Below are 12,500 nucleotides of genomic sequence, written 5' to 3' on the forward strand. Positions count from 1 at the left end.
CTGAGCGCTGCAGGTCGTTCTGCGCTGTACGACGTCCCCATAGCGGCCATTTTAAAAGGGGCTCGCGATATATAAAAACAACACGACTGCATCCTTTTCTACGACATCATGAGCTACGAATACTTTGATTCTTTAGACGATAACGGCAAACTAAGGCACACGACAAAGCTATCACAGAACGCAGGTTTTTGGTATTTTGGCCTCATAATTCCTGGATTTCGTACGTAGTAGACGTGATGTTGTGCCCCTTTCAAAATGGCGGACTCGGTTGCCACTGCACATGTTCCCGGATGTGCAAACGCCTGGACACAATCTGCTGATGTTTGTCAAACTGGCACGAGCTCCGTCTGGTTTTACTCTGGTTTTATCTGCATTTTGTTTGAGTTTATGCCCTCGTTTTGGGTCCGTTCCTGGTCAGACTTCTGTCGTAGCTCGTTTTAGATCCAGTTCGGCCCTGGATTAGTTCCTTTTACCTGGTTTAGATCTGTGCTGTGTGTCTCTGTGTGTTGTGTGTCTGAGGCTCGGGGTCTTTGTGGTCCGGACTCAAGGATTTCAGACTCTGCCGTGTGCAAAGTGCATGTTCGTGGTGATGTTCGTGGTGATGTAAATAGATTCATCTGCTCCTTCTCGACTCAAAAGCGTTTGTCCTTTTGACCCTCGACAGCCGCCGTAGTTCCAGTTATTTCTGAACAGGAAGCAGTGATTTTAATATCTGCAGCTGGCAACGATGTGTCACGGGCTGTTTTTAAAAATCCACTGTCCCACATGAGCTGAACTATAGATTTGTATATCTAGTATCCTTCATTTAATACTACTACTACTACTACTACTACTACTACTACCACTACCACTACTACTACTACTACTACTACTACCACTACCACCACCACTACTACTACTACTACTACTACCACTACTACTACTACTACTACTACCACTACCACTACTACTACTACTACCACTACCACTACTACTACTACTACTACTACTACCACTACCACCACCACTACTACTACTACTACTACTACCACTACTACTACTACTACTACTACCACTACTACTACTACTACTACTACCACTACCACTACCACTACCACTACCACTACCACTACCACTACTACTACTACAACTACTACCACTACCACTACCACTACCACTACTACCACTACCACTACCACTACCACTACCACTACCACTACCACTACTACTACTACAACTACTACCACTACCACTACCACTACCACTACCACTACCACTACTACCACTAGCACTACTACTACCACTACCACTACCACTACCACTACCACTACCACTACCACTACTACTACTACTACTACTACCACTACTACTACTACTACTACTACCACTACCACTACCACTACCACTACCACTACCACTACTACTACTACAACTACTACCACTACCACTACCACTACCACTACCACTACCACTACTACCACTAGCACTACTACTACCACTACCACTACCACTACCACTACCAATACTACTACCACTACCACTACCACTACCACTACCACTACTACTACTACTACTACTACTACTACTATTACTACTACTACTACCACTACTACTGTACTACAACTCTGTCTCATCATCTTAATGTTTAATGTGTCTAACTTTAGCTTCAAGTTCAAACAGAGCTGATTTTATTACAGCTTTATATTAGAAACACTTTTTAATGAAGCATCAACCATAAATAAAACTGTAAAAAGACCAAATGAAGCTGTAATTATGATTTTGTTTTACTCTTTAAAAGGTTTGTCATCCAAAGAGTCACATATGTTGATGATTTACAGGTAACGTCACGACATCTTGGGCATTATTGATCGTCTTGACCAATGTGAAAAAATCAATTTGACAAAGGTATCAATTTGACAAAGGTTTTCTTTCACTGTGGGACTGAGGCATCACACGGACATAAGTCACAGCTGCCCTGGGGCAGAGGCGAGGCTGTTGTGCTTTGAGTGACTGGACTGGACAGGCCGTGATATACATACACTGTAGTAATAATGATAAATATAGCCGCAAGCGGCAATGATCGGCCCTCGCTACGCCGCCGCCACGCCGCAAGAGGAGGGGGCGCTAACGCGCCCCAATTGTCCTTTTATTACGCCTACTGCTGAATCTGTGACGCTGTCACATCTTCTCCCCTTTGTTTTACCATCAAAAAGCAATTTTATTTTGAATTCTTGGCAAAATGTGCGGCTTTGCCGCACAGACACCATGACTCTTTGAATAAAAATGTGGATAACTTTTGATGGTCCACCCCTGAAGATGAGTCTCACCAAATTTCAGGTTAATAGGGCTAACGCCCTAAGAGGAGTTTGTGAAAGTCTAAAGTGTAAACATGTTCTGGCGATTTCCCCATTGGAATAACATGGAAGGTTTCGGTCATCGTTACGGCAACGCCATAACAATTATGACATGGCTCTCTTTGACTTTTTTGATGGGGATGCTAAAATTGAGTTGTGTGTCAAATTTCATATAATTTCGCAAAACTAAACATTTAACCTCCATATAAAATCTGTAGGGGGCGCTGTGGCGCCAAATTAATTTATTTCACTTCAAGTAGGTTTAGGGCAAAGAGTTTAACAACTGATTCTAATTTGACGCAATTCGGACTTTATCTGCGCAAACGGCAGAAATGTAAAATTTGGGAGATTTCTGAAATTCTTGCTACAGTTTGCGGCTTCGCCGCACAGAGATCGTGACAGGTATCAATGTAATTTGGATAACTTTTGATGTCCCACTCCTCAGTAGCATTTTCACCAAATTTCAGCTTTTTAGGACCAACGCCCTGGGAGGAGTTCGTAAAAGTACGACGTTTGGAAAAACTCAGAAGTCATGTTTAGCCATTTTTGAAGCAATATGGCCGACTTTTGGTTGGGCGGACGGCGTTGCCGTAATAATATTTTTTACTTCTCTTGTCACCATCTACCTCTGCGCCAAATTTCATGATTCTACGATCAGATTTTTTTTGGGTCATTTCCCATCTCTCAATGCATTTTTGGTACATTTGGGGGCGCTGACGCGCCAATTTTTTTATTTTAGAAAAGGGAGATAGCCAGAATGTAGAGAGGCACGATTTTTAGAGGTGTGCAAATTTTTGTGACTTTTCGTCAATGTTCACTGGGTGAAAAATAGGGGGGTTGGTCCCGAGAATAATAAGAAGAAGATTAAAGCCGCAAGCGGCATCCAACGGCCCTCGCGGGCCGCCGGCCTTCCGACTCTGCGCTTTCGACTTGATAAAGATGGCGCCCTTATAGTGTGTTGAATTAAGAAAGAACTTGACAGACGGCAACACATTGGACATGGCCAATCCAGTGCAAATCAACACAAGTGTCAGTCAAATTTGCTGCGCCGCCGCACAGAGACCGTAGCACTTGGAATAAAAATATGGATAACTTTTGCTGCCCCGCTTGTGTAGATGATATTTCCCAAAGTAAAGCTTGATCGAGCTATTGCCCACGGAGGAGTTTGTTAAAGTGTGAAGCGTAAATGTGAACATTTCAAGGATTTGGCGTTTTTCACATTTGTGACAGTATATTTGCAGCTCCACGGCACAAAGACCGTACCACTTAAAATCAAAATATGACTAACTTTTGATGCCCCGCTTGTGTAGATGATTCTCCCCAAATATGAGCTTGATCGAGCTATTGCCCTAGGAGGAGTTCGTTAAAGTGTGAAGCGTAAAAATGTGGTCATTTTAGAGATTTCGCTGTTTTCCCATTTGTGACATATATTTGCGGGTCCGCCACACAGAGACCGTAGCACTTAGAATCAAAATATGGACAAGTTTTGATGCCCCGCTTGTGTAGATGATATTCTCCAAATATGAACTTGATCGGACAATCACCCTAGGAGGAGTTCATTAAGGTGTGAAGCGTAAAAATGTGGTGATTTGAGCGATTCTACGATTTTCCCATAAGGATAACATGGGATGTTTCTGTCAACGCTACGGTTACGCCGTACAAAATATGACTTTGGCTCTCATACTTTTATGATCAGGATGGCAAATTAGAATTTTGTTCAAAATATCATGTCATTTGGAAAAACTCTATTGTTTATAGGCCACTCTGAAGGCCAAATAGTCAGAATTCTGGGAAACGTTTGCGGCTCCGTCGCAGAGAGACCGTAAAAGTTATCCTTAAAATTTTGATAACTTTAGATGCACCACTTGTCTAGAGGACGTACAGCGATTTAGAGGTTGGTGGGCAAAACGCACTAGGAGGACTTCGTTAAAGTGTAAAACATAAAAATGTGGTAATTTGAGAGATTTTGTGGTTTTCCCATAGGGATAACATGGGAGGTTTCTGTCATCGCTACGACTACGCCGTAAAAAATTAGGCATTTTTGTGATTGGCTTTTGTGATCGGGACGGCAAAATAGAATTTTGGGTAAAGTTTAGACAATTTTGGTAAAACTAATTTTTGACCTTCAATGTTAATTTAAAGGTCACTCTGTAGGGGGCGCTATCGCGGCCATTTCAATTTTGTCAGCCTAAACTGGTCCAAACTAGAAAGTTTAACAACTGATTCAAATTTGGTCCTAATCGGACTGGTTTTGATCAAATGGGAGCAATTTTTAGATCTGCAATATTCCAAAATAAGTTGTCCAACTTTGCGGCTGCGCCGCACACAGACCGTAAAAGGTATCTCAAAAAATTGGATAACTTTAGATGCCCCACTTGTCCAGAGGACGTACGCCGATTTTGAAGTTGGTGGGCAAAACGCCCTAGGAGGAGCTCGTCAAAGTTTGACGTGAACAAAATGGCTAACACAGCGTGTTTTCATTTTCAAAGGAAGATGGCGGCCATAGGGTAAGTCTGGGGGCGTGGCTACAATGATTTTTTTTGTTTGTCCTCACGAGAGGAATGCGTGTTCCGAATTTCGTAGCTTTACGCCAAAGTTGACCTCGGGGCGTCTCCCATAGGCGCAATGTATTTTGACTTTTGTCGGTGGCGCTGTCGCGCCATTTTTTAACGAAAAAAAAAATGGCCCAGAAAAAATAAAATTTTTCGCCGATTCTGAATTTTGGGCAAAGTTTGGTGAGTTTTTGAGCATGTTCAGGGGGTCAAATTAGAGATCAAAGCGCTGAAGAAGAACAAGAAAAATAATAATAATAATATTTTTAGCAAAAACAATATAGCCGTTTTTGGAGGAATGCAGCGCTTCGCGCTGCTGTTGTCAACAATTAGTGAATGGGCTACGCCCATTCACTAATTGTTGACTATTTCTGTCATAGCAGGAGTAAGTATGCATGATCCATGCCTTCGGCATGGGCTAGTTCGCTGTACTTGCCAGGGGCGACGGGGTACCAAACATGCGGGCGCAGCAGCGTTGCGGGAGCAATAGGCCCTCCGCCCTGCTGGGGCTCGGGCCTAAATATTCCGATGCGAAAACAATGTTTCCCATTTTTCAAATATCATAAACTATACATTTTCGGAAAGCGCTCGCGCTTTCCTACCTCATGGTGTGGGTCCCTGGTCACTGACGGGTACTTTCGATAATTTTGTGTGGGCTCCGCCCACTTTGTGTTTTTGGCCCTCTATACAGTAATAATGTTCAATTTTTGCATTACATGCTTATATGCACGGAACATGCAAGAGATGGGGAACGTATTCGTGAGCTACTTAGCGCAAATGAGTGCTTTATATGGGGATGACGACCACGAAGCTAATAGGCCTCTCGCCAGCTTGTGGCGCTCGGGCCTAATAATAAGGATAATAATAAAAAGGATTAGTTTTACAAATGACCTTCCATAGTATAATGTATTTAATGTATTTACCTCATTTCTATATCATATAAAACACAGTGTTTCTAGTTTTTTTGCCATTATTTCACTGAAAACATTGATATTTACTGTTTAGAGACTTCTCTTCTCTCTAAAAGTACATTTTATATTGGGCTGATTAATTATTCATGTGCATCGTTTATTGTGTAAAACCCTTTGAAGTTTGTTCTACAGATCAAAACTGTGAGTTCAGCACGAGCTCGTTTTGTGTTTGTCACTTTTACGCAAGTCATTGTTCTTGAGCCGGAGTCTGCTCGTGTCGTCATTAAACCAAGAACACAGCACGTGTGTCTCCTCCTCCTCCACCTCCTCCTCCTCCTCCTCCTCCTCCTCCTCCTCCTCCCTCTCCTCCTCCTCCCTCTCCTCCTCCTCCTCCTCCTCCTCCCTCTCCTCCCTCTCCTCCTCCTCCTCCTCCTCCTCCCTCTCCTCCCTCTCCTCCTCCTCCTCCCTCTCCTCCTCCTCCTCCTCCTCCTCCTCCTCCTCCTCCTCCTCCTCCCTCTCCTCCTCCCTCTCCTCCTCCTCCTCCTCCTCCTCCCTCTCCTCCTCCTCCTCCTCCTCCTCCTCCCTCTCCTCCTCCTCCTCCTCCTCCTCCTCCTCCTCCTCCTCGCCCCTCTCCTCCTCCTCCTCCTCCTCCTCCTCCTCCTCCTCCTCCTCCTCCTCCTCGCCCCTCTCCTCCTCCTCCTCCTCCTCCTCCTCCTCCTCCTCCTCCTCCTCCCTCTCCTCCTCCTCCTCCTCCTCCTCCTCCTCCTCCCTCTCCTCCTCCTCCTCCTCCTCCTCCTCCTCCTCCTCCTCCCCCCTCTCCTCCTCCTCCTCCTCCCCCCTCTCCTCCTCTTCCTCCTCCTCCTCCTCCTCCTCCTCCTCCTCCTCCTCCCCCCTCTCCTCCTCCTCCTCCCCCCTCTCCTCCTCCTCCTCCTCCTCCTCCTCCCCCTCTCCTCCTCCTCCTCCCCCCTCTCCTCCTCCCTCTCCTCCCCCCTCTCCTCCTCCTCCTCCCCCCTCTCCTCCTCCTCCTCCTCCTCCTCCTCCCCCCTCTCCTCCTCCTCCTCCCCCCTCTCCTCCTCCCTCTCCTCCCCCCTCTCCTCCTCCTCCTCCCCCCTCTCCTCCTCCTCCTCCTCCTCCTCCTCCTCCTCCTCCCCCCTCTCCTCCTCCTCCTCCCCCCTCTCCTCCTCCCTCTCCTCCCCCCTCTCCTCCTCCTCCTCCCCCCTCTCCTCCTCCTCCTCCTCCTCCTCACAGCTGTGTGACCTCTCCACGTTCCTCTTTGCGTCATTCAGATTCATGTTTGACCTGGTTGTGTTCTCTGGCCCCGCGCGGCGCAAAGAGGAAGTCGCGCTCAGACTCGGGGCCCATTCTGGTGTCGCTGTCGGGAATAGTCTCTCTGTCTCTAAAGTATCTCTCTCTAGTCTCTATCTCTCTCTCTAGTGTCTCTCTCTCTATAGTGTCTCTCTCTCTCTAGTGTCTCTTTCTCTCTAGTGTCTCTCTCTCTCTCTCTAGTGTCTCTCTCTCTCTCTCTCTCTCCCCGCCCCACACACACACACACGCGCACTCACGCACACGCACAAACTTGAAGGAAAACTCCAGTTCCCTGACATTACGCGCGGATAACTAACGGATCGCCGTCGCCCTCTACGCACGCCGGTTCACCCGTTCATCCAGCCCCCCCCCCCCCCCCCCCCCCGCGTGCGAGTCCCCCTGCGTTTTTGTCGCAGACTCTGGGTCCATAAAAGAGGAGGAAGGGGCCGGTGTCAGCTCCTCGGGCCGCGGCGGGGCAGCGGAGGATGAGGCGTGGGCAGCGGAGCGCGCCTTTCTCCGCTCTCTCGACACCGACGCGGCGGGCGCGATGTGGAAGGACGAATATGACGCGCACTTCGACTTTCTGCTGCGGCTGCTGTGAGTTTGCGGCTGTTTTGCATGTTTTGGCGCATCTGGTGCTGTAGTGTGCACGGCACGGCACGGCGGAGATGCGTGATTATAGCGTTTAGTGCGGCTTCTGTGCGCAATTTTGGATCTGGGAGACGTAAAATGCGAAATTGAATTGTAATTGTGGGATTTTAATACAAAATGAATAAATAAATGAGGAGGATAGAGTGGCACAAAGACAAAAGTAAACTAATGTATTATATTCGTGCGTTTCAGGTTGTTATATCAAACACTTTAAGGACTGTTTCATATTCAAAGAGAATCATATTTTGTCCTGATTGTTCATCTTTCTGAAACCCTGGATCATAATGGAACTTGTGATGATATTGTGCTGGACTTTGAGCCATGACAAGCAGTTTTTTTAAGGGGGAAAAGTCAACAAACTGCCCCATAATTCAAAGATTCAGCCTATTACAGCTTGTTGTGTTTTTTTTTTTTCATTTATTGAGCCTTTATTCGTGTTGACAAGCAGTTTGAAGACTCAAGTCGCTTAAGGAAAAAACAAACATGATGTAATGATGTTAGTTAGAAAGTTAGAAAGTTATTGATATTAAACATACGTGACCAGTTTGGAATGGAGCGACTTTGAGCGTCTGGAAAATGCAATATAAGTCTAATGAAATGTTGTTTTTTATTATTACCTCCATTATTTTATGTCCACGATGGAGCTAAGCTAAAATATCAAAATATCAATATATCGTGATACAGTATTGGTTTTGTGTGCTGCTGTATCGCCATTATTTTTTTTTCTTTTTTGAGTGTGTATATTGAAACAATTTATTTGTGATAATGCTACAGTTTTGTTACATTTGACATTTTTCACTGTTTAGATTATTAAAATGGGTGTATTTCATATTAAGTTGTGGTTTAACAAGGAGATATGTAGTTAAAATATATTTTATCCTTTATATCGCAGAATACCATGTGCAATATATCGATTTTCCGATATCATAAACTCGTGATATTATCGTATTGAGGGGACTCTGTGATTTCCAGCCCCAGTTCACACATTTTAGTTTAGTTGTTTTTTTTTGTTCCTGAAATTATATTATTGCCACTGCTGCTCTGTTTTGCCATGAAAATATTTTTAATGACTTTGACTGAAGTGAAGCCGTTTGAAGATCCTGGTGGACAAAGGACTGTTTTCATCAAATACCGTATTTTCCAAACTATAAGTCGCACCTTTTTTCATAGTTTGGCTGGGGAGCGACTTATATGTGAAATTATTTGTTATTTTCACACTGACAACCACAAGAGGGCGCTCTAGGCTCTAAGCGACGCAGAAGAAGAATCTGCACTTCCTCTTCCTCTGGAGTTTGTGGAGTTGTTTAGAAGTGACACAGAGGAAGAAGAATTCAATGGATTTAGTGATTTGGGGTAAAACTGATGCTTTGCTAAACTTGTTAGCATGTTCTTTATGCTATAGTTATCTGAATAACTGTTCATATGTTACGTTAACATACCAGACACTTACCACAGTTCTGTCTGTGCCTCATGTAGCTGAAGGTGTTAGCGTTAGCATACGTCATGTAGCTGAAGGTGTTAGCGTTAGCATACATACACCTATTCACCAGGTTCTCTCATCTCTCTCTCTGTTATTATTTTAAACTGCATTTCAAGAGGAAATATCTGTTCTTGGTCTTGGATTTTATTAAATAAATGTCTCCCAAAAATGCGACTTATACTCCAGTGCGACTTATATATGTATTTTTCTTCTCTATTATGCATTTTTGGGTTGGTGCAACTTATAGTCCGGAAAACACGGTACAATACATTTCCACATCATTTTTTGTGGAGTTACGACTCAATTTCAGCCATAAACCTACTTTTACTCCGCTCCTGTTTTGGAACCTGTTTATAAGCACGTTAACAGTTATTCGATGACTGAATTAGTTGTGATGAATCTGACGTGAGGAGTGTTTTCAGGACTGTGTTTAGAGGGAAAAGGGGAGGTAAGTGCTGCGATGGCAGACTGGTTGTGTACATATGCCGTTTGTTCTGGGGCCTTTTGTGACCCGGTGTAAGCAGCGTCACAGCCCTCGCGCTCCTGCTCCTCAGAATGTGGTCAGCGCAATCACATGAAGCAATCCTGAAAACAACACGGCCGCAGGAGTCACCGCAGTCGAATCGAAATCTGAACGCCACGCAATCGGCAAATCGCAAACGGTTTTGGGAGTAACGCGTTTTCTCCCACAAACATGGAAACATCCTGTAGTTCAATCATTCTAGTTATCATCATTAGTTTGTCAGTTCGTGGGGCTAGTTCAGTCTGTTTGTCGAGTCTCCCGGACGTGTTCATAATGTAAACTTTGAACATAAATAATCACAATACGTGTCAGAAAAATCACAATTTGATCTTTTTCTCAAATCGTGCAGCGCAAACGTTCAGAAAGGCAGTAAAATGGACTGAGGCGTTGCACAGCTGCTTCTGCTGCGTCCTGGGTTTTCTCTCCCTGGCCTCGACCGTTTGCTGAATGTCCCTCTCTTTCTCTCTCACCATCTCACGCTCCATCTGTCCTGTCAACAAAAGGGAGAAATCTGCCCATTCTTTTCCAGCTCTCACTAGTTCAGTCTGATGTTTACGGATGTCAAGATGAACTCATAATCATCTGAAGCTAAAATAAAATCATTTACATTCAAAAGTACTTAAAACCTGAGACTTGCACTTGTATCGATACTCATTTGGTATTGATTCTAAAAAAAGTCCCTTGAACAGGACAAAACGTGACCTTTCCAGAGATATAAATCCCACGGTGTTTTATAAAGAATGTAGTGTTTTATTGTCAATCTTTTGTCTCAAACTTTGACCTCAAAAAGAGCATTTTCAGTTATCGTTGTGGGATCAAATTCAGTATCGACTTTATTCCTTAACATCGACAACACTATTTTCTATACAATCTGTACTCTAAATCCAAGTTACATCTAAATCCAGAGTGCTTTTCATGTGGCTGTTCATGTCACAATAACGAATGTAATGAATTAGAATGAAAGAAAATAAAGAGTCTGTTTTGTGTCAATCATCGTGAATCATCGTGATGCTGTGATGTTTCCTCTCACAATAATCGTCAGACGCTTAACGCACGTTGTCCAGTTTGTGTGTGGTGTGTGCGTGAGTGTCGGTGTTGTTCGGAGGAGGCGGCGGCGCAGATTGGCAGCCACGTGTCCGTCAGTCTGCCCCAGGTCAGCTCATGAAGTCTCCTTTGGCCTTGGCAAGTGTGGAGAGAATGGAAAATGCAACGTAAAGCTCTTTAGGCGTCATGAAAGGTGCAAGAAATCTGATGCATGGTTGGCACAGCTTGACAGGCATTTAGTTTTTGAATAATGTAATGCTAAACTGCTTTTAAGTGTCCAAAAATAACTCTATAAAACCAATACATCACTATTTTGAAGGAGAACATGTGTTACTCTAAATCTATCGGAGTGGAGATTTAGGAAGAAACAAACACTTTAAAATAAGGTCTTCCTCATTCACACAGACTGAAAATAGATGTGTTCCACTGGCCCTTCCTCTGTCTGTGGGGGGAGCGCCACAATAGAAATGTGCTCAAACTTGTCTTTAAATGTTTTCATTGAGGTTTAAGAATCAGGTCAAATGTGAAATGGCTGTAAAATTACCCACAAAAGTGCAGGAATTTCGATTTAAATCCTTTTATTTTAAGACGTTTTTTTTTTCTTTAATCAGCTTATTTGCAGCATTTTTTTAAATTATGCACAACATACCGTATTTTCCTCACTATAAGGCGCACTTAAAAGCCTTTAATTGTCTCAAAAAAACAACAGTGCGCCTAATAATCCAGTGCGCATTGTATATGGATGAGTTCTGGTTGTTCTTACTGATATCAAAGTGATGTTGTGTGGTTCACGTTTTGTTTCGCTTAATGCACCTTATAGTCCGGTGCGTCTGATAGATGAAAAATGGTTGAAAATAGACCATTCATTGACAGTGCGCCTTATAGTGCAGGAAATACAGTACTCAATATTAAACATTCACAACATGATCCATATTTTTTCCCACCTCCATTGATTTGCGTAATGATTTGGTTTAGGTTTTACACTCCAGCTAAACATGCTTTTGGAGGATTCGCACATGTTTAGTCATTCTGAGTGGAAAGGAAAGCTCTCGATTTAACGCTCAATCTACGTCCCAGCCTCAGCTTTGGTCATGAGCTTTGGGTGATGACCGAAAGGACAAGATCCCGGATACAAGCAGTGGAAATGAGTTTCCTCCACCGGGCGACAGGGCGTTTCCTTTGAGATAGGGTGAGGAGCCTGGAGTAGAGCCGCTGCTCCTCCACGTCGACAGGAGCCAGCTGAGGAGGCTCGGGCATGTCCCACCAGGAAGAGGCCTCGGGGAAGACCCAGGACTCACTGGAGGGACCATGTCTCTGTGGCCTGAGAGCGCCTCAGGAGAAGCAGAAGAAAGTGGTGTTTATATCCATTTTATTTGCCACATTTAACGTCTCCTGCCACTATAACTATTTAACTCACGAGCCGACTCATGTTAGAGTCATGTTAGAGTCATGTTAGAGTCGTGTTAGATTCGTGTTAGAGTCATGTTAGAGTCATGTTAGAGTCATATGTTAGAGTCATGTTAGAGTCATGTTAGAGTCGTGTTAGAGTCATGTTAGAGTCGTGTTAGAGTCGTGTTAGAGTCGTGTTAGAGTTGTGTTAGAGTCATGTTAATGTCGTGTTAGAGTCATGTTAGTGTCGTGTTAGAGTCATGTTAGAGTCGTGTTAGAGTCATGTTAGAGTCATGTTAGAGTCATGTTAGA

General features: G+C 44.2%; 1 protein-coding gene across 2 annotated transcripts in view; it reads left to right on the forward strand.

The window, feature by feature from the left end:
* psd2 (pleckstrin and Sec7 domain containing 2) overlaps positions 1 to 12,500 on the forward strand; it is a 61,863-nt gene that overhangs the window by 15,928 nt on the left and 33,435 nt on the right. Inside the window, exon 1 of one of the 2 annotated variants that reach the window (XM_072439907.1) lies at positions 7,554 to 7,698. The exons of the other annotated variant lie outside the window; for it this stretch is intronic. Within the exon in view, the coding sequence (XP_072296008.1) occupies positions 7,649 to 7,698 (50 nt within the window). The 5' untranslated portion in view covers positions 7,554 to 7,648. Of the gene's footprint in view, positions 1 to 7,553; positions 7,699 to 12,500 lie in introns of those variants that run through there. 2 annotated transcript variants of the gene reach the window in all.

This window comes from Eucyclogobius newberryi, unplaced genomic scaffold, assembly GCF_026437365.1.
Source record: "Eucyclogobius newberryi isolate DKJ021-1_F unplaced genomic scaffold, fEucNew1.0.hap1 SCAF_11, whole genome shotgun sequence".
In the NCBI taxonomy this organism is placed as follows: Eukaryota; Metazoa; Chordata; class Actinopteri; order Gobiiformes; family Gobiidae; genus Eucyclogobius; species Eucyclogobius newberryi.